This window comes from Larus michahellis, chromosome 2 (genome assembly GCF_964199755.1).
Source record: "Larus michahellis chromosome 2, bLarMic1.1, whole genome shotgun sequence".
Taxonomy (NCBI): Eukaryota; Metazoa; Chordata; class Aves; order Charadriiformes; family Laridae; genus Larus; species Larus michahellis.
Window position 1 is genome coordinate 132,493,903 of NC_133897.1, and position 23,127 is coordinate 132,517,029.

Sequence of the window (23,127 nt, forward strand, 5' to 3'; positions counted from 1 at the left end):
ACCATTCTGCATTTTTTGTCTTTGGAGAAATGTGCGTATCAAAGATCTTTACTACCCCCCAGCACATTATAGCTTATTGGAAGGTTTCTAATAAGCCCACCTGGTAGAAATTCTGACCTCGAAAAAGGAATGCCTTTTTCAGCTGCTGGTAGAAAATAACGCATTTATATGGAAAAGCTCTTCTTTCACGTGATAACTTGAAGACTTGATGCCTGGCAGTCTTGTGGCCTAGTCTAATACAGAACAGGAAAATTGTTCTTTCTAGAATCCTGACCTAAGAAACTTGAAATTTCATACCACTGAAAATCTCCCCTACCTTACCCGGGAGTAAAGTTCGGGTAAACATAAGAAAACTGCTGATAGAAAACACAGCACTACAGAAATGTCTTTGTAACAAATTACAATTGGTTTTTTTTCACCTGGATTGCACTTTTGAAAGGTTTTGCAAATGTTTTGAACGTGATTCTGCTGGGGCTGTCACCTTGCCAAAGTGTTGGGTAGCATTTAAAGAATCTTTTGGGTGGTGTATTAATATCAGACTGCAAATTATAATCACGGTCCAGCTGCTTTAGGAAAACCTAATTGAACAGAATGTATATAAAACCTATTTGACTCCTCGTCTGTCACTAGAGTATTTTTTGTCTATATGGACCAATTTCTCATTCTTATTTTACCCAAAGTGACATTAACTTTGTCATTAGGATAGATCAACCACTGCAATTTACATCTTCCCAAACCCCAGTTCCAGTCCATTTCTTAAAAGCACACTACCTCTTCTTGCAGCATGCATTTTGCACACACCTTATATCTGATTTTATTGTAATCACTCATTTCCTAATGTTCCTTCAGCTCATATCTTTTTTGCTCTGCTTGGCATGCTCTTTGGACTATATCCAAAATGGTCTCTGATCTTATTGTTCAGTAGACCATATGAGAAAACACATCTGATCTTATCCCACAGCTCATCACCACCATTGTATTCCGCATAAATTTTCATAGTCGTGCTAGAATTTTTATTTCACTTACTCTACAAATCTAATGGAAATTCTGTAGGTCTTAGGAACTAATCCTTTTACAGGTCACTTTAATGTCCAAGCAAATCTACAAGCATTGCTTTTCTTGCTCTCAGGGATTGGTATTAGTTTTCTGTTAATACATGGTGGCAAATCTTATTCTCTGCGATTGTTGAGCACTACGAAAACAGCCTTATTTTTGTGTCTCCAAGCTCCAAATCAGTTGGGAGATCATCACTTGCCCATTGGTAACTTTATCGTCCAGTCCAGGCTGGACACTGAAGGCTACGTGTGTCCTCATACTGTTTACTTCTAATGCTGTGTGGGTGTAGGGGTGGGCTGATCTGAAGCCTGTCAAATGAAACGAATGACGTTCATTGTAAAACGAAAGGGTGTGTTTTGGGGCCCGAGCAGTTCCTTTATCCCATGCTCTTGTGTCACTTCATTTTGAAATGACACTCTGATTCCTTCCTTGCACCCCCTCTGAACTTTGCTGGCCGTACAGCTTTCTCTAGTGCTCTGTGGGGCTCTTAACTCCATTAGCACACTCTCTGCCACTTTATCCTTTGCCTCAGAGTCTGAGGGCAGAATTCCATATAAAGAACATAATGGCTTAATCCAGTAATTTTGATGTATATAAGCTGCTCTTTCAACAGCCTTGTAATTATATTATATTCTCATAAAATAAACTACAATTACAGTCAATTTCCTGATTTAGCTACTACCCAGACCAATTGCATTATATTTGTCTTTAAACATATTGTATACATTTGCATTCCTGGTATGTTGTTTTTCAAGCTTCTTGAATGTGAACTGAAACTAAATTACACTCTGTTCTGTACTTGTAAGGAAAATGTCGTCTTGTAGTATTTCCATGTCCTTTCTTTGTCCATGCAATGCTTTCTGTGAGCATGTAAAACTGCTTTAAAAACACTTTAAGATACCTTTACAATGTTTTAAAACTAATTCTCAGGTGGCAGTTTCTCTCCTGTTCTCAGGTGGCAGTTTCTCTGCTGTTCTCCTTAGATAATATCCTCATGGGAGGAAGGAGTGATTTCAACCTCTTTCAGAAACCAGAACCAGATAATTTTGTAATATTATGTATTTTTTTAATTTATTGAATGAAAATTTGAAGAGGATGCCTATATGCTAGCCAGCTTTTGGCTGGAATGTACTGCTTTAAGGTGCTGGTTATAGTGGAATGGGAACTCATATTTGAAACATCAGTTTATTCAGATTATGAGAAACACTAACAAACTAGAATTTAATATTTCTTATTGCTAACCTACTTTTAAACTAAGAAGCAAATTTTATCTCTGTAAGAGTTAATTTTGTCATGAAAAGACTTATAACCTGTACTGGTGTATATACTACTTGAATTTCTGTTAAAATGCAATGCAGCAGAAAACAGCTCATCAGTTTGGACCAGCCGGTCATAACACTATAAAGGAAATATATTTGTATATAGCTTCATTGCTGTCATGCATAATGACTCAAATGGGTATGCATTTTTAAACTAAAAAGAAACATAAAATTTGTTGTGCTGCTAGCAAATAAATGATTTGGAGAAATATACCAAATATTAATATTCCAATAAATAACACAGAATATAAAATTTTCATCATTGCAGACTACGGATTAGGTAAGAGAGGACACCAACAGTGCACAAGGGCAGTGACTGAGATTGAAAAAGTCTTGTCAAGAATGGTGGGCGGAAGGGGAATTGAAGAATTTTGAAAATCAGTGCAAGTTCAATCTCAGTACAGAGGTGAATGCAACTTGATGGAGGAGAACATCTGCAATGAAACATCTGAAACATCAGATTTGCAGCCTTCAACAAAAGTATCTTTACTACAAATGTTTCAGCATAGGCAGATGAGAAAGGCAAAACAAAGCCTAAAGTAACAAAAACTGAGATTCCTATCCTTGGAATCCATGTTAGCATCTGAGATGAGAGTAGTTAGGTTAGATCCTGGGATAAAGAATTTTTTCAGTGGCAGGAATGCTTCATCTATGCCAAAGAAAGGGGTAGAAGGGAAAGCGGGGTGCCTAAGAGGCCTTTACAGACTAGACAGAGAAAACAGTGTAAAGTAGAAAAAGAGAGAGATGCTCATTTTACAGTAAGGAAATGCATTGTCAGTGAACATGTGGATTGTGTGTGATGTGCTTAGGTACCAGAGACCAAAACCCAGTCATCTTGTTTCTTTTTTCCCCACACTAATACTGAATTTGCAGAGCATCCTTACTAATAAACAATAAAGAAGTAGATAATATGCTTATCTACTTTGATAGATAAAGTAATCATCTGTTTGGAATACCTCTTCATGCAATCATTACTGATAAATAGGAAATGAACAGGGGGAAAAGAAATGGGAAAAAACATCTGAGTAAGAGGGGTATTGCATTCCTGAATGGGCTTGTGGATTAATTGTTTAGGATAATGTTCACTGCCAACTTAATCTCCGAAAACTATCCAAACTGATTCTCCAAACCTTTTGAAATGTTGCAAATACCAGTGTACTTTATCTGAAGCTCAGTAATAGCGACCTGTGTACATGCTCACAATCTGTTGGAGATACCGACAATGCCGTTCTTTCTTACATTTTCTCTGTTTTGAACAGACTGTTCATTCATGCATTTTTTTTCTCAAGTGCAGCATGTTGCTACTTAAGAAAAAGGCTGCACCAACAAATCCGGCAGATCAATGTATTTCTGTTTTCTGAAATATAACTTCTCAAAATTCATTTCAGAGCTTCAGGCTTTCTGTTCTTTTTACCCTTTATCCTTACTGTGGACCTGATACTGATCCAACAGAATTTGGAGGCATAGGTTCCATCTTGCAGGTGCTCCCCTACAGCATTTGCCAAAAAGCCTTAAAAGGCATACAAATGTAAAAAATTTCTTATGCTTATCTTTGATAATGTACTGAAGTCCATAAATTACAGTCTCTCAAGTCATGTATTAATGCTTACCTAACAATTAGAAAATAGTTCTTGTTGTAAAGAAAGCCACTATGCTGAATTTCTATAGTGCATTATGAAAAATACACTATAATTCTACATGGGTCAGTTGGCATGACTATTTCCCACAGAATAAAACATTCAAGACTCAGTGCACAAATCCAACTGGAATATAACTGCATTCCAATTCATGTAAACACACTAGTAAGAAGATTTAAAGCAGGTCAGCCAATGATTATCAAAACATTAAAATCTTGGCTCCTAGAACACTTAAAAATACCATTAATAGTTAATTGCCGTGTTGTTTGTAAGCACTGAATTAGTATCTCTATAATATATGTGGCCTATATTTGCATGTTTCATTCTTTTGAAGGGAAGTTGGTACCAACCTGCATATTATATTTTATACGTAGAGTTTGGAATTTAAATTTTCTGATAAGAACATGACTGAACCTAAAATATTTCTGTGAAACAGACAATACATTCCTCTATTTGAATAAAAAAAGTTTCCATCAAAATAACCATCTACATCTTTTAATAAAAAAGCCCAGGCACATAGGTAACCTAGTCTCTAAATGAGCCTTTCAATTTTGCTACAGAAGATAATACTTCCTTTCAAAATTGTTTAGGACAATGAAGCTTATGAAATGTAAATTCCTTTATCAAGTGCTCGAAAATTAATCCTAGATTAAAAATACATTTTAAAATGTTATTAGGGATGTCATGTTACTAATAACAAGCCAAGCTTTTCCCTCTATTTTGGGACAGGAGACAAATTCAATTACCTTTTTGCTAATTGTCTGATGTATGTTCTTATTGTAAAGCATATTCTTTTAAATGCTTTAAGTTCCTAATTGCTAGTGGGAGACAGCTGTATGGTTAAGATTTGGTGTATCGGGTAGAAAATGCAACTCATTATCAAGGCAGCAGCCTATGAAGATCCACGCAAATGCTGCTTTAAGAAAATCAGTTGAAACTTTATGAAAGCAGGTAGATGCAGAAATTTTAAACACCAGTTACTTTCATAGCAGAAATATCCATCTCTCTTTCCAATTAAGCAAATCAGCCATGATGAAGTAACCTTGTGTCCAGCATTTTCCATGAGAAACAAACCCAAGGGGATGGATCCCAAGCCAAGAATTTCTCCCCTTTAGAAAGAATCAGATGTGTGTGTGATGGCTGCAATGCTGCCAAGGGCAAGCATTCAATGGCACATTCAGTCCAAGGTCCTTGTCCTCCTCTTCAAGGACTGTAATGGGCATTGGCATTAATATTTCAAGGACTTTCTCTAATTTCACATCCCTCCGAGTATAAGCAGTAATCACCCAAGAAGATATTATTACCGAATAGTTGCTAAGCTTCCTACTACAGGAAATTAAATGGGATCATTACTAGCCTCCCTCTCACTAAAAAGCAACACATACCTCTGCCTGGATTTTTGTGTGGAGATAGCAATCTTTAGGATGGTAAATTTTCAATTTTTAAGCTCCTGTCCCTGGGTATTGTCTTCAAATCCAGCTCCATTATGTCTGGAAAAGAAGATACAGCAGCGTTGCCAACTCTCATATTTTTTACCATTACTCTTCTTATGTTTAGTGTTGGGTTTTTTCTGCCTCTAGTTCCTGCAATCAAATGGCTACAACAGGATCTTTGCTTTCACTATAAAAAATAAGTTGCTAGAGATCAGATCACAGCTTTGTGTCGGGAGGGGGAAGGGAAGGAGGGAGGGCCAGAGGCCTTGAAACTGTGAAATGTAAAGCTTTAAGATCTATTTTAAGGTCTCTCTTGATGATTCTGTCTTAGACCCATACCCATTTTTTTTTTCTTTTTTTAAACATTGGAAGTTGGCATTACTGGTGCGCTCATTAAGCCTAATCCTGTTCATTCTTAGGTATGTTCCTGTAATAAAAAGCAACCTGGAAAACAGCCTCCTGTGTGTTTTGGGATTCCTAAGAAGAATCCTTGACTAGTGTTAACTTGTGTTGTTAAGAGCAGGGGCGTCCAAGTTGTACACACAAAAGCTAACTGGAGCGTCTGAAAACCAGTTGTCCTAAACTTCCGCTATCTAGATTGGCTTCTGCACTGGTTCACTCTTTAGCAGCTTTAGTAATGCTACCTGCTTTCAACAGCTTCACGGAGGAGTGTTTTATAGGCAGATAAGGCTTACCAGCCCTCCTAGGTTAGAATTAGCTGTGACTGATCCCTGCTGACCGCCCCACCCCCTCAAAACACCATCTAGCAATAAGCTTTAAATATGTTTACCTTTAAGCACCTGACAACCTCACTTACATGTATGTTTTTAGCTAAAAAACATGCTGAAATGCTTGGTGGTTCAGAGCCTACAAGACTACCACCGCAAGTAATCAGGATACAGTTGGCAGTACAAACATTTATAATAATTATGCAGGGAGTATAAAAACATATTCCAAGTTTATAGACCCTTAAGTAAACCTTGCTGTCTGAATGCAATAGACACGCACAAACGTATTCGACTACAGCATGAACCAGAGCTGGCAGCTGAGTCGGGTCCAGCACTTCTTCACGGCCACGTCTGAGATCTTCTCGCAAAGCAGTTTTCACAAGGCCGCAACCCACGTTAGTAGAGTGTGACTCTTTATTCCCCTCTAGTGGCTGGTCTGCATAATACTAGAGTTACTAGTGACGGGCTAGAAGAACTAGACCAGACTCTTGGGACAGCAATACACGCCAAAATGACTTGGTTCAGTCCCTGCTGCCACCCACACTACCAGAACACCAGCAGTGCACAGACAAATGCTCTGTGGTCTGGCAGTGCTACAGAGGGAGGGGAAAGGAACAGCTTTTGAAGGCTTGTATTTTCATGTCCTTAGACACTACCAAATAATTAAATTAATATTTGTAGCCCTCAGAAAGGAAGAAGAATGTAACTGTCAGTTGGTGTTGTAGTTTTTTATTTAATTATTTGAGTCCCTGGGTGTTAGTGTAGCTGAATATGAATCTGGCCTATCCATCTTTAGGAGGGTACCAAGAGCTCTGCTTAGCTGGCTGCATTGTAGTCTCAGCTGGCTTCCTAATAATGCCTGGCTGTAGTCTTCTGTTCTGCACTTAAACTGTGAAATCTCAGAGCAGATTTGTCCTTGAAACATATTTAATATATACAGTCAGGTCCTGCTCTATTATCAGTGTGCTCATAAGTACTGCTGCTTTTCCTTTTACTTGCGTATTATTCTTATGTGTAGCCAAATAGAAAGAAAACAACTATAAAAGTGCTAAAAATGGATACAAGTTGCAATAAAATCTTGAAAGAACAGTGATTTCTGTTAGTGGTTGGACTGGTAATATGATATTAACTAAATTTTTCAAGTTTAGATGGATTTTTCTCTGAATAGGATGAGAGAACTCGGAAGCAGGAAAGTGAACGTGATGCATGAAAACAAATTACACAATACATCTGAGAATAAGAAGAGTCAAAGAGGTAGTCACTCATCCTCCTTAAGCACAGTTTGGGTTTATGAATCTTGGATTTTCTAGTGATTTGTTCTTGTCCTCATTGAGAGCCTGAGGATAATGCAAGCTTTTAAGTTCCCAAGGGCTCCTGCCCTGCAGGGAACAGGAAATGTTTTACCAGAGAGGCTTAGGTTTGTGACCAAGATCACAATGTATAAAGGACAAAATATCCAAAACTTAGGCTGAATTCTCTAGGAGAATGATGCTGCAAAGGAGTCCTTGCTCTTTACAAGTCTGAGTCTAGCTCAGATTTTGAAGTTGTATGGCTCTTGGTGCGAGTAGAAAACCACAGAAAGGATATTCAAGGTTGTCTAAACTCAGCTGATGCTTGTGGGGATATTATCCTTTACTGAGTAGGTTTAAAAAAACCCACCAAACAAAATTAAGTATACCAAATCACTAGCATGAGCCCTCCAGCGATGTTATTCCCAGTTCTGTCTGCTAACTTGATACGGGATAAAAGGTAAATTGGATATTTCAGTACAATGTAGTAAGATGCTTCAATTTCTTTTGACAACATGCTATCTGAGCAGATCCATTTTTAGGGGAATACTAAATAAAAAGCTAGATGGCAGCCTTCTAGGTCAGGAACTGCTAGACCTCCATTATTTTAAAAAGCTTGAAGCACTGCAATATTCAGCCTGTGTGTGTGTGTGCGTGTGTGTGCGTGCGCACATGCGCTGTTTTAAAAAATTTTACGACAGGGATTTGTAAAGTTCCAAGGTGATGCTTTAGCAATAAAAAATAATGCCTCATGTACAAAGTGCAGGAACTCAGGGATTTTATTTTCCTGAAGGTAACTTCCATTGCATTTTTTTTTAACTTGCAAGCATATGTTAAGAACTACATTTAGTCAGCTGTTGACTAATGGCTCTTACCTCTTCATGAAGTAGATAATGTCTTTACACAGAATATCAAACTCAATACAAATAGACCCCAGTAATGGAAGAAGAATTCTTTGTTATAAAGTTACTGCATTAAAGGAAACATTGACAAAATTGAAAGCTTTATAAAGAAAATATCACCAGGTTTTGATGAATACTACTTCTTTTAATGTGCCTGCTAGTTGTTCTTTTTTTTCTTAATTGTTTTTTGAAAGGTTCATTAAGGAATGTCTGATGATTTTTGATAGCTGAAACATGAAGCACTTAATGGGAGCTAGAAAGCCACGGAAAGGTCTGTAATAAATTCATATATTGCCACTATAGATTTTTCTCAGATCTTAACGTCTCTTTTGCATTCCAGATGCCATCTCAAAAAATAAACTTCTTACAGAGCACATAGATCAAATTTTAGCCAGCAGGGAGAAAATTGTTGACTTGGCACCGGGTATTTGTGACCCACAGAGTACCTTTACAAACAGCCAAGTCATCAGTTTCCTTTTCTGCTAGGCAGTGGCAGCTCTGACTCCTGAAGAACACCTTCTTTGCACGTAAAGCCTGGGTAACTCAACTCCACCAATGATGAATGGGTACTGCAAGTGCCCATAACTGAAAATTCGGTGTTCAGCATTGGAACTGCAGCATTCTTATTCCTGAAAAATGGATGACAGGACTGAAATTATGCAGAATACCATGGAATTACTTAACGGGCCCCCACTTCAGTGAAGTCCTTGAACTAAGTCAAACCAGAAACAACCTAGCGAAACATGCACGCCCTTCTTCTCTTGGCGAGAAGAGCGATGGATGAGAAAACCACCAACATAGGATGGTAAGGAGCACAGAGTACAGATATCACAGGTGCGGACACAGGGTAAGAACTGAACAGCGCGTGGTCACAGGCATCTTGAAATTAGCTCTGTTCTTTTGTCCCTCTCCCTGCTTTTTTTGGAATCTTATGGTTTTTTACTGTGTCATGCATATAATTTGAAATTGGGACACCTTTCATGTTTTTGATGGCTGCGTGCAAATTTTTGCAGCCATTTCTGTTTTTGCAGTTCAGTTCCGAGTGTTACATAGATGCACATGCTGAACAATGTTCTTTAAAGAAAAAATTCTACAAAACGAAATAAAGATCATCGCAAAGCACAATAGAGAGACTACATTTTATTAGTTGGGTTGTAAAGTAATTTAGCGTGCTAAGAGTATTATAAATTTATGGATGTCACAATCTGTAATTTTAATCCAAGATATTTTTTTAAATCTGTGATGCTTTGATGAAAATAAAAGTTCATTTCAAAAGACCTGTATTAGTTACTTTTAAAACCTAATTTGAAATACCTTAACTAAATTAAAAAAAAAGATTTTCCCCTAATGACTGAGACGACAGAAGGGATGTACCCAGCTTTCTGTGCTTATTTGCAAATCACAGGTATTTACTGATAGCTATCTTAGTGTGGCTGGTCTTAAATCTAGCAACAGTTTTTGTGCTTTCTTGGGGAAAAAAAAGAGGTAAAAATGCTAACAGTGAACTTCCTTTACCTAATCTATCATGTCACTGAGCTCTCTGCAGGAGGCACCTGCACTCCCATCCTTCAGCACGCAGAGAGCTTCCTGTCAGGGAGTGGCTGGAGACCTTCAACTAGGAAACGGGAACACAAAGCTCTTGGTAAGGAACTGTCTGTGTTCATGTCTCCTTAAATTGCCTAATCCATATCAAAGGATAACCTGTCAGTTAAGTGTTATGGGAGCTGTGGGATTACGAGATGTGTCTGTTTAGAAAGCTGATTCTGCATTTGGCCTTGGAAGCTTCCCCAGCCACAGTAGGATTGCTAGTGCGTCTCCCAAGCCAACTGGAAAGTCTAGATTATATGTCTGAGTGAGAATTAAGAGAGGGAAAAGAAGGTCTAGGGAAATAGGAAGCAAAAATGACAACAGATACCAGAAACATCCAGCATCCTTAGAGATACTAACAAGCCATCTGGAAATAGCGTTGGGCAACCAGCTCTAGGTGACCCTGCTCCAACCACAACTGTTCTGTGGGAGAAAAATAAATACCACAACCGAAACCCTGAGGTTTTAACACTGAGAATTTAGGATTTGGCAAATTGCACAATATGCTTAGACAGTTATGGTATCTTTAAAACCTCCTTTAATAAGTTCTCTTTTCTGTTTGTATTGCTGATAGTCTTGTTTCTTTCCTTCAGTCCTCTTATTGGTTGACATAGAGCAAGTGACAGTTTGCAGGTCCTGGTGCGGTCAGGTCCCAGCAGGTCTGGAAGTAACTGCTGCTTTGAAAAGTCAGGCTGTGTAGGGCTACCGAAACGTATGTTCTCATTTTTGGATCATGGGAGGGAGGCAACATTTTACAAAGTGGGAGACTTTTATCTATTGGAGCAGTCTGGGTTCTGGTGAGATTTGTGAAATTTTACAAACATCCTCAACTGATAGGAATCATTAGAGCCACTACAGAAAACCTGCATCGCTGGCAATTACCCTTATGATTGTATGATCCTCATTAGGCTGATTAAACTAGCTTAGCACCATATTATTTAAGTAGCACCAGGCAAAGCAGCTGTACTTTGCTGGAGATGAAATGCTAAAACTCTGAGCTGATGTGAATTTTAGAAGACTACCAACACACTAAAAATTCAAATGAAAAAGACTATTTTTCAGTGGCTACTACAGAAAATAAACACAGACTTACTGAGACAGCGAAACTGAGCATGTTCCAGCAAAACCATTAAAGAATTCCACAAGCTATTGCTTATGTTACACTGCAAACTCTCTTTATAATACACTTACACCTGACCTCCTTCTAAGTAGAAGCATAAGTTTTAGGTCAGTAAGGAGGACTTTGAAGTCGAACAACAGTCAATGGCTGTGGGAGCAGAACTCACGATCTTTTGACTCCTGACAAAATTAGTCTTTAACGTTTCAGGAGAGGCTTGTACCCTTGCTTTTGCAGAACACTGCTTGACTGGGAGCAGGCGGCCTGATTCAGCAGATGCGCTGAATGCTCTCAATACCTGAGCTGTTTTGTGCTTTTAAATGATTCTTGTGAAAAATAGGATATGTCTTTTTCACTGTTTTGTGGGTGTGTTGGTTGGTTGTGTGGGGTTTTTTTAACAGGTGAATGCTGGTACAGCAGAATCAGTTACTGCAGAACAGAACAACAGAGGAGTTAAATCCTGAGAAGCATGCTTTTATTTGTTCTTCTCTAAAGAGTGAAAGGGAAAAAAAAAAAGCTGTTTTTGACCCTGCTTCCAGAAAGGGTGGGGAAACTAATTACTTGAAGTGAAGAAAGAATAAATACTGCTTCTTTGATGTAGCCATTAACTCACTGCTCCCTGAAGCCAGTTGGAAATTTCTCATTTTGTCCACCGGGTTTTGGGTGAGAGTCCTTGGCTGCCTGAGGGAACTCAACGCACCCCGAGACCAGGGCACACCTACATGGCTAATCGAATTATTGTATTAAGATGCTCGGTGTCGCTAATTGGGAATTTCATCAGTATCATACAAAAGCCAGCATTGTAAGTAGTAGATCCTCTACTGTAGTCCCTGCACCCCCACTCCCTGCTCTCGGAGAGACTCGTTTCACTCCCATCGCGACCCTCGACCAGGTGAAGTTTGCGAGCGCCGGCCAGGCCCCTCACGGCGGGCGGCCCCGCGGGGGGCTCCCGGCAGCGGGGAGCGGAGCCGGGCCGGGATCCCTGGCAAAACGCGGGCGGGCAGCGGCCCCGGAGAGCGGGAACTCAGCTCCGCCGGGGGAGAAGCCCGTCCCCGGGAGGGCGCGGGAGTGGCGGAGGGAAGGCAGCAGAGCAGCCCCCGCCTCCCCGCCCGCTCTCCTCCCCCTCTCCCTCGCTCCCGCCTTTTGTGTGCCGGAGCCCGGGCGTTAACGGGCGCCAACGGCCGCGGCGCTGACAGGAGCCCCCGGCCATTGGCTTCGGTGAGCGGCGCTGTGGCGAGGGCGGCAGCTCCAGCCGCGGCTGTTCCCGTAACCAAGGCGCTGCCTGACACACACAGACACGCACACACAGACAGACAGACCGAGCGCGGCCTCGGGGGCCGCCTTTACAGCTCTTCTCCCTGTACCATGCTCCGCTCCCGGCAGCGCCCGCCCGCTGCTCCCTGAGGGGAGAACAGCCCGCTGCCGCCCCGCCACCAGTCGAGCGGGCGACTGGCGCCCGGCTACCCGCCCCCCTTCTCTACCCCGGCTACCTGAGTTAGCTCCGTCCCGGGGACTTCGGGCTGCCGCCCCTTCGCAGCGCCTCCCCCAGCTCCCGCTGTGGCAGCGCTTGGGCGGCGGGGGAGTGAGCCGCCAGCAGCCGGAGGGACTGCAGCCGCCGCCGCCGCCGGGGGAGAGGAGCTCCAGCCCCCGCCTCCGGAGCTCTTCATGGCGTCTCACCAGCAGACCAGGATCCAAGCCTACCTGGAGAAGAATAAGATCGGTCCCCTCTTCGAGGTAAGGTGCGCTCTTGCCGGCCGGCTCCTCCGCGGTGGGTGCCCCCGCCATGGCCGCGGCTCTCCCCGCGGCACAGGTGAGCGCAGCGGGGAGCGAGGAGGAGTTTGAGGCGCCGCTTCAGGGTCTGCCCGGCCGGGGAAGGAGAGGGCAGCGCCGGCACCCCCTGGCACCGCACCACGCGTGTGCCCTCGCGTCCCTCCTCCACGCCCCTACGAGTGTCGGAGCTCCGCTCAGCCCTCCCTTCCCGGCCATCCCGCGGATGCGCCCCGCTTCTTCCCCCACGGAGTCACCGCCCTCTGCTTCACAGGTGCCCCGTCGGCCTCCCACCCGCCGCCCCGGGCCCTGGAATCGGCCCCGCGGGGCTGCCCGCCTCGCCTCGGCAGCCGCGGAGCCGCTGGGTGGTGGTGGGACGGCGGCCCGGTCCCGCACGGCCCCGGGGCGCTGGTCCCTCCGTGAGCAGCTGGCGAGAAGGGGAGAGGTGGTGGATGCCACCCCACCGGGAAACCCGCCCTTGGGACCCGGCACTCGGGAGGAAATCTGCCCTGGGAAAAGTCCCTGTCGATGGCATTTTCCGAAATTTTTATCTGTAGTCATATACTTGGGAACTCTGTTTTTGCTTTACATTTTCCTTGGTCTTAAAAAGATGCACTTGGTTGGATTTGTAAATGCACAGATGTGCATATTTTACTATTTCTGTGCATAAGCTATGAATACTTCGAATTTAAAAGGGTACTAGAGCAATCGTGATTATTACCATTTTATCATCCTGTTTCTCATACAGTTTTTACATCTAAATGCACATATATTATACTCTGGCAGTATTATCCCAAGACACAAGTCTCCTTTTTCAGTATTAACTTGTTCTCAATCAAGCTTCCTACGTATGAAATCTCTTTTATTCTGGTGTAGTGTATGTTTTGCGTAGCATTTGCCAACCCTCATAAGAAAGGTTCAAATTTTGTTAGAAAATTGTTCGCTAAGGGTCATTTTTTATATTTTGCATGGACTGAGGCAGGTTATGTTGGCCGAGCGTCAGAGGTGTTAGATGTATTCATTTTGCAATAAATAAAACCCCATTTGATGGAACGGTAACTGGTCACTAGGGAACAGCAGGTGATTTTTCTACTTCTAGAATTCATAGAAACGGAAACACTTGTGCGGTTCAATTTCTGAATAAAAGACTGTTTAATCAACACAGTTGCCAGAGCTATATACGTAACTGACTCCTGTGTATTTCAATTAAGTGCCTTGGGGTTGTTGAGGAGTTAGGCCCTTGATGGCTGTCATTTTCTTCTAAATTTTCTTAACCCGTTGCTTTACACATTAAAATTCAAACAAGCTATTTGATGTTACTGTTCTGAGTCACTGTATTTTAACCTAGTTTCTCAGTAGAGAATTCTTCTAGTTTCTCAGGTGCTCATGTCTACTGTTCAAATAGCAGGATGCTTCAGTTATCAATAGCGGAGGAAAAAGTGAAGAAGTCGTATTTGTTACAGTGTTTCACGTGTCACTAAATATTTCACTAATCACTACGATGTATGAATTTCATTGTGGTAGAAGGAATCTGTGGAAGGCTCTTCGCATAACCTTGCAGGCTGTCTACAGGTTGTTAGTGCATTCCTGTACACCAGGAAGAGATTTTTGTGTGAAATCCACTTAGACCTGAATACTGGGGAGTGGATTTAACATATAGGGCTGTAGCATTCATGTAGCTGTTTAAAGTTATTTTAATCCATAACACTGGGAGGAAGAGGATCATAATTCTTATCTCCTCAACTTCCTGATTAGCCATTTAAAACCTACTTATATATTTCATTTTGGTGATGTATTTTTTGTTCTCAACAGTTTTTTGATGATCTACAACCTGAGCTTGATCTTGTAGTCCTTAGTAAGGGGAAGACATGTAGTTGAAGTTGTCAGGAATTGATCAAAGGCTATGCATAGGGTGAAGTTTATGCACTATACTAGTATTCCTATTATGTATGCATTGTGGTGTATCAAGAATACCATGTGTTCACAGTCAGATATATTCACTAATGCATCAGTTTTTCATGTCTGTAAGAGTTCTGACACATTGAGAAGACAGACCTGTGCTTCGTCTTTCATTCAGGAACAGCTAGTGTTTTCTTACACCACTTCAGGTTTTGATGCTAATTAATCACCACTTGTCATGGATGACAGCCATCTTTTTTTTTTGCAGTGAGTACTAATTTTCTAATACCAGGTAGGAACAGAGCAGACTTGGATTCGATTTTCTGCAGTGTTATTTGCTGAGCAGGTTGTGACTATAATTGCTTAATATATGCTTCAAGCCAACATTTTAAGGAGTGCATAAAATAATGTTGGGTAATTGAGGGCAGTCACAGGAAAGAAGGAAGTGGAGAAAGGACGTGCAGGCTTTCTGAGATGAAGGCAGGGATGGTGATGCCTAAACAGATCGTATTGCATACTTCCATAATGAATGATTAGTGATCAGGAGGACTGTACACCATAAACCTCAGACCATTACACAGGCACAGTTAGCTGGTGGCTGGAACACTTGGAGGTTTCCTGATGATGAAGTACAATTCCCCTGTGTTAGTCAAGAGCAGTAGATGCTGTTAGTTGCTAGTTGGTCATTCTGTTCCAGTTGCTTGCAGTTATCCCGGTAGTGTCTCTTTTCTCCATTCTGTCCTGTATTTGTGGCCTTCTGTTACCGTGGTTAGGGCTTTTTGTACTTCGTTAACCAGCAGTATCTACTTAAGAACATCTGTTCTTTTGGACTTATCTTTTTTTTTTTTTTTTTTTTTCCTTCAGCACATGCTGCATATGCAGATCATTTTTCTTTCTTTGGTGAAGTTTTGTATGGTTTGACACTTGAATTATCTTTCTAATCTGTGTAAAAGAGAAGTCTTCTCACTTCAAGAGAAGTGCTGGGTGTGAGATGCAGGAAGACTGTAGGCCCTCTCTTGGTTAAAAAGTTGTTTCCATCTCTATAACGAAAGGTAAGAGTAACCTATTGGAGAAAGAATTATTGAGTTTAGGCTGACTCAGCAGGCATCAGTCTTCTACTGACTACCAGTACCTGTGAACGGCTAGTAGGAAGTCCTGTCCACTCAGCTATGAATGGTAACACATGGATTCACTTGATTCCAAACATTTTTACTAGTTAAATTCTTATTTATAGTTTAGAGGTGGGAAGGAAGGTGGGTGGGGATTAGTGTATACATCTGAGACTTTGTCAATTTTGAGACTTAAGACAGATTGCAAAACAAGTTCGATACTTCAGCCCTATTTCCCCCTGTTCAATGTAGGTCTTCAAATCATGGTTTCTCAAAACTGTTACTTTTCTGCCTTTTCATCTGACAGATGCCTAAGGTTTTTGCAGGTAAAATTCCTGTGAACCTGTAGGTCAACTTCTAAATGCCCCAGGTCATGCAGGTGTTGTTAGTGCTGACTGTAAGGTCTTAAGTCAGGTTTTCAGGTTTCATGAGCTGACTTATCTGTGTAGGTTTTGTGTGTTGTGGCTTTTGTTTTTGGTTTGTTTTTTTTTTCTTTCTTTCACTTTTGAAAGCTTAGACATCTTTCTTTAAAAGATTATTGGCATCTGAGAATACTGTGGTAAGACATCTAGTTTCGATTTGAGGAATGCCCTTTAGAAACGCCTCTCTTCTGGGATTTTTATGGTAACACGTAACATAGCACTACCTGATTTTTTTTTAGATTTTTTTTTTTTTTACATTTAACTTGGAATGTAACAAGAATTCTAAATATGAATTATTTCTGTGATGAAGCTTCACTGTTGTTTTTTACCATCTTTCTAAAATGTGAACAGGAGGTGTGTGCCTAAAATTGGCTGGGACATAGTATTCAGAATCAGCACCCACTCATTTCTGTCTGACTGAAGTATTGACCCACTTTGCGTTTCAAGCATCCAATCCAACAAATTCTTTTTGTGCGCTAATAATCTCAATGAATAATCCTGCTGCCTGTGAGTATCCATACATCTAGACTTCTGTATGACTATGTATCTCCTCAGCATCCAGTTGTGTTGTCATTTGGGCAACCTGACAGTTCTGTGAATTTGAAAGCTGGATCAGCACTCTTAAGAACAGATTGCAATAAATCTTGAAGAGCTCTGAGATAAATTTAGTGTTTTGGAATTTTCTTATTTATAGAACTGCAGCTAAAAAGCATCCGGCAGGTACATTGTTGTTATGCAAACCAGAAGACTGTAATTTCTTTGAGTTATAAAAAGCCAAAATAACTCTTCTCAAAATAAAAATACCAAATCCCTGGTTACCTAAGAGTTTTTCTCAAAGTAATGTGGGTTTAGAGCTATAATTCTTATTTTGAGCAACGTAAAGGCTGTGTTCATATTACCACACTTACCTTGTTTTGTTTTATCAGACAAAATTTCTGAAGCAAATATAATAGGAAACTTGTTTTTTATTTTAATTCATGGTGGGTTGTATTTTTTTTTCCTAAATGGGATGGCATTATTAATGTATATTATGCACTGGCTTCCATTATTTAGTTTAAAGAAAACAACTGTACTTCTGACTTAAACCTTAACACATCCTAATGTACCTGTTTGGTGACTAACAGTATTTCTAGTGCACCTTGTGACTGAGTTAGTTGAAGTTTGGGAATGAATTTTGGAGCTTGGACTGTCTTCTGAAGTAACGTTTGCCCTTAATTCTTAAAATACACAAATGTAGACACAGTCAACTTGAGTGTCTCATTTACCAGTTTAAGATTGCTCACAGTATCAAATTATGTTTCAAGCTGCAATGTCTGCAATGTGAATGATAGGGATGGTCTCAAAGAATTGTTTTCTTTTGAGCTTGCTCAAGTAATCTTTTATTTTATTTTGGTATTATGCTTAATTGGTTAGATTCTGTTGCTAGCATGAAAGGGTCTTTATTCTGGATTATGTGAATTTGCATAGAGAAACATTTCATTTCAGGCAGATAGATGGAGCCTTTGGAAGACCAAGTTTTTCAGTACTTGGACATCATGAGCATCATTTTAGGTACTAACTGATTACCCAGTGACATTGTTTCAGCCTGACAGTCCTTTTTTCAGAGCAGCCAATATTAGCTGTTTTTCAAAGGATGTCTGGAAACCAGCAGTGATCTGGAAATGCCGCAGTGTTACACAGTGGGGGGTAGGGAATCATATATAAACTCTAATTTTTTTTGTTGCCTGCTACAGTAGGACTTTGTGGTAGCCTTGATGTGCACTGAAGTAAAAGACCTACTTGAGGGGAATGAAAATCAAATGGAAGAAAGTGGTGCAGAGATGTCCTTTGCTTTTCGGAGAATTCACTGTGCATTCTGATAGTTGCGTTGGTAAAGTTGTCTTTGAGGGAAAACAAGTGAAAAATACTAATTAAAACTATAGACAGGCCCTTTTCCATTAACAAACAGTTCCATAAGTAATGTCTTTATGCTTTTTGCTTGGGTTTTGCGGTGACCAACAACATGCAAAAGTTGTCAGAAATTTCTCTGTGGGTGAGGCGTTCCTAATTCTTCTCTCCTGTGGAATCTGGGTTTAAGAAAAGATGTTGTTTCTGAATGAGGAAAATCACATATTTTGGTCTTGATACCTGGCTAGTTAATCTCTCAGCATTTGAAAGAACTTGAATTTTTGTGATGTCTACTCTTCTGCGAATTTGTCTGAAATTAGTCGAAGGTTTAAAAAAATATTGGAAAGAGACAGTGAAAGAGATCACAGATACAGGTATGCATTTGTGTGGTCACAAACATAGATGATAATCACATAAACCTTGTTTCCATAGTGGCAAAAACATTACTTTCCTGAAAGGAAAATGTGAGCTTCAGTGATTGCTATTTTTTAAAAAAAAATTCCTTCTGGGCACAAGACACACAAAGTTACATTCTTTGTCTAATAGTAATAATTAAATTTGAAGAACTGTATCTAAAGTACAAAATGCTAAAATGAAAGAATCATAACTTCCTTTTGCTACATTAACTTTTAATGGTTTTAAACTCTCAAAATTACAATTACTTTGTTTCTTGAGAAGGGGAGCAGAATGCGTAACTAGCTTGCTATTAAAAAATAGTTGGGAAAATGAGAGGTAGCTCTCAATTGCGTTGCTCTCACCATCATGTACCAGCAGAGCCTGGCTGCTCAATGCTAAGGTCTAGAGCTAGCAGATGTTCCTGTTTAAAATAAAATGAAATGCCATGAGTCTAGTGTCTTTGCTCTAGGACATGCAGTGGGACAATGACAATTTTGAATTTTTGTCTGGCAGCCTCTGTACTAATGAATCAGTCTGGATCAAAATAAGCCATGCTTTTTTTTTTTCTTTGTGTTTTATCACATTATGAAGTCTCTTCCAAGTTTTGGATGATATTTAATGCATGCTGTTAATTAAACTTGAAGTAAGCTCTTCAACTGTTTTGTTTCTTTTGATTAATCCAAATCTTTTGGTACAAAGGACAAATGTAAATGTCAAATATGAAATAAAAAATGTTAATGGCTTTAACTCAGTCTTTAATTTTTTCTGATGTGTTTTTTGCTGTTACTGATTTACACTTTTCCAGGTGAGCTAGATGCTATCTGTACCCCAGAGTCAGCACAGTCTCAGCCTTCTGGTTGTTTTGGAGCTTCTGAGAGGGAAGGGGGCAGCTAATGCCTTAACCGGCATTTCTGCCATGTGTGATGTGCTTCGTTACTGTTCTGGAGCAAGTGGCTTTCTTAGTTAGCTTCTTTATCTTGACTAAAAAGACACACTTAAAAAGACATCTGTTATTAGTGGTTGCTTCTTTTAAAAGTGTTACTTAGTAATCAGAAGCATTAAAAAATTGGGTTAGAAACATAATATTTAAGAGCATTTTAACATCATGTTCTTTTACAGTTTGCCTCTAATTTTGAAGGTCTAATAAATACTCTTTCCCTTTTTTCAACATCTTTTCTTCCCACTTGGTACTGTCCATTTTCTGTCTTGTTTATGTAAATGAAGAGATGGGGACTGATAATGTCTCATTTTCATTTGTCTAGTGATTAAATTTTTTTTGTATGGTGATTTTTTTTTTTTTTTTTTTTTTTTTTTGAAAAGCATGTGTGCTTTTGTATGAGTGAGGGGTAATGGAGATACTTTGTTACCTCTGGACTCAAGGGTTGGCGTCAGGTATTTTTGTGTTCACCAACTTTTGGAACAAAGACTATCCAAACCCTTTATTGTCTGTAATATCCAGATAAAAATGAGGTGTTATCGACTGTATTCTGTATTATCGCTCCTTGCAGAGATGCACGCTTTCTTATTCTCCTAGCTGTGAAGTATGAGAGAGGGATATCTTCTGTCTTAAGAGAAGATGCTTCTCTACCTGAAACCATAAGAAACAGTTAAAAACCAGCTTGAAAGCAGAATCATTTTCAAATAGAATTGTTAGGAAACTGTTGGCGTCCTGAGTAAGGCAGAGTGCTGTTTCAGATGTTACTGAAGGTGATGAAAAGCAGCACTCATTTGATAGAATGAACAAGAATTCATGAATTTAATTCCAGGATGTAGGAAAAGAGGATGATCGCTTGAAATGTGCACCTATGCCTTTGCCAGGACAACCCAATATGCATATTTGCTTTCAGTATAGAGGTTAATATCCTTTTAAAGAGCTTGCAACAGGCATATTTTTAATGGCCTCAACTTTTATGTCAGCTACCATATGCCATGATGTGTTAATTTCTCCTTTGGCTACTCAGTTTCACTGAATACCTATTTTCAGTTCCATCCAAAAGTGTTCAGGCAGAGTCATTAAGCTGAAGTTATGATGCCCCCTTTGGTTTTACTCTTCTGTTGTTTTGGACAGTTTTCTTTCCCTATTCACATAAAATTCAAGTGTCATCTTTGCATTAAACATAGAATTTCCAGTGCAACACCTCAGTTTTGAACATAACTTTACATAGCACCATGAAGAAATGTGTTACAATTATGGGAAATGCATGTTACAAAATGAAGAATGTATGTGAACTCGCTCACCCATGATAAGTAGAAGGCTATTTTACATTAGCCACTTATAAAATTTCTGTCCATATGGAGAGTGGAAATTGTTACTTCTTGTGTATTTACATGAAGCATTCTTTCTCTCTCCTCATTTTGCCAGCTCCCTGCAATATTCAATGAGTAAAATAACTCTATTCATGCACCAAATTTCTCTATAGTGGCTGGGACAATATGCTTATCAAGCTCTTTTGTTGGCTTCTGGAGGAGCTGTTTTCTGGGGCAGGAATCATGAGAGTTTGGGTCTTTCAGCTGTGTTGGAGCCTTTTTAATTGAATCATTCCTTCTCTCGTAGATTGTTTTACTCCAGACTCTCTGGTGATTTAGTACTCAGAATTGCAGGCTGTGAGGCTGATCTAATAGCCAGTTGCTGCAGGTCCTGTTCATCTTCATTGCTGGCTGCCCATTCCTGCTGTTCTTTTTCCAGAGCTGGCAGTTGTCTCATGCTACAGCTACCCAGTTTGGGAAGATGAAATAGAAGAAAAAGAAGTCTGAAAAGAGGTGAAAAGTACTCATTTGGTTTAGTTCGGTGGGTCACCATGTGGTCTATGAGAAGCATGGCATTGACTCAGGAGAGAAAATGTAGGTGGCGGCGGGTGAGGGGAAGGAGAGGAGCACAGCTGCCTTTTTCTCCAGCAGCAAGCTGCTAGACGGGCATTAAGTGATCTCCAGATCACTCCTTGAGTTCTAACTAACTGCTCAGTCCTGTATATGAGGAGCTTTTGTGCTTAAGCTACCTTCGTATGAATCTTGGCTTTTAAAGGTGCAATTCCCCTTAGGTCAGGAGAATGTCCTGGAGCCCAGCCCAGTCCCTTCTGTGAAGGAACAGAAGAGGGAGTTGAATAATTAGGGAGGATGGCCTAATGAATTAGGAGGAAACGAACCATATGAAGACACTGAGCATGAAAGTGAGAGTGGATGGGAAGTGGAAGGGGATGGGATGACAAAGATTAATGCTGCATTGCCAACACATTTTTTTTGTCTTCTATTTTTTATTTTTATTATCATCTCAGTCCCTATAGTCAAATGGTTACCTGGGATCTGTACTTTCTTTTTTTAAAGAAAGGTTCTAGTGCTTGTGGTTGCTGAGAATAAAACTGAAGAGTGAGAAATGCAGAGCAAATACAAGAAAATGTAACTTCTTATCATCTAAAGAAATGTGCATGTTTTGCAGTGTCTGACTCATAGTTCTAGTACTTGATCTTGGCAATACTGCTTGGGTATAGATTTGACAGGGAGTTAAAAGTGTCCTTAGCACTACTATTAACGCTGGCTGCTGTGCCCAAAACTTCTTCATCAAGATTGCGTTATGCTCCAATTTGATAGGCATTGCATCTCTGCTGAGATTTGTTTGAGTGGAGAGGTAAACCAATGATTGTGAAGGATTCCTCTGATCAGTTATCTATCACAAAGAAAGGAATTCTGAATGATAACTTAAGATCTGTGTTTTTTTTGGTGCACTAATGCAGAAGAGCTGCTCTGTATTGTTGATAGCAGAATTCACTCTAGAAGCCTAAATAAGTGGAAGCTGTCTCTTCTGGAGACCTGGGAGATGGTTCACAGAACTCAAAAGGAAGGGTAGTTTCATCTGTAGATGACCTTAGGAGAGAACCTGTGGAAGTGATTATGTATAGGGCAGTTAGGAAGAAAAAAATGTTATGAGGCAGATTCTGGAATAGTTTTGTAGAGATGGAGTAGGGGGCGCAAGTGTGAGTAAGGCTATAGTTTCATTTGAAAGAGAAGAAAAAGGAGAGATATGATTACTGGATTTCTGTGACTGGCTTTACTGGGGTTTCTCAGACTGAAATACGTGTGTGCATGTGCACGCACTATGCAGTGCATGTAGGCACTCTGAAGCATTGGAACACACCTGAGGATCCCATGTGCGCTGGACAAAGATCCTGCATAAACATGGTAGGTGCTGTATGTTCCCGTTCAGACACATTGTATTAACTGTACATGTCCAGGCCAGTTAGGCATTACACCCAATGTGACCTGGGTATTTATCTTCCTGAGCATTCTGAAGAGTCTTGTCCTTCCTGCCTAATCAGGATAAAGCAGAGATGTCCAGGGAAACACAAGCTGAGGACAAACCCAAGGTCTGCAGGTGCAGAAACTCCTCTGTGTGTGGCATCATGAACCACCACCCATAATTGTGCTGAGGATGAACTCTGCACAGCACTAACCTTGGAGAGCTGGCAGGCTCCTTTTAAGACACATACTTTTGCATCATATAGAGCCCTCAGGAAAAAAAAAAGGTATTTCAGAGCTCCTCCTGAGTGTGCCCTCATTCAGAGTAACGTCCGCGGATAATAATGCC

General features: G+C 40.4%; 2 protein-coding genes across 11 annotated transcripts in view; one reads left to right on the forward strand and one right to left on the reverse strand.

Moving 5' to 3' along the window:
* The window catches only part of CPA6 (carboxypeptidase A6), a 359,247-nt gene extending 346,384 nt beyond the window's left edge, over positions 1–12,863 (reverse strand). Inside the window, exon 1 of the mRNA XM_074577233.1 lies at positions 12,770–12,863. Within this exon, the coding sequence (XP_074433334.1) occupies positions 12,770–12,853 (84 nt within the window). The 5' untranslated portion in view covers positions 12,854–12,863. The remainder of the gene's footprint in view (positions 1–12,769) is intronic.
* Positions 12,218–23,127, forward strand: part of C2H8orf34 (chromosome 2 C8orf34 homolog) — a 272,204-nt gene continuing 261,294 nt past the window's right edge. For 6 of the 10 annotated variants that reach the window (XM_074577222.1, XM_074577223.1, XM_074577227.1 and 3 more), the window contains exon 1: positions 12,238–12,802. In XM_074577222.1, coding sequence (XP_074433323.1) covers positions 12,734–12,802 — 69 coding nt within the window. In that variant the 5' untranslated portion in view covers positions 12,238–12,733. Of the gene's footprint in view, positions 12,803–23,127 lie in introns of all 10 variants that reach the window. The other 4 variants (XM_074577228.1, XM_074577229.1, XM_074577230.1 and 1 more) reach the window with 1 other exon arrangement.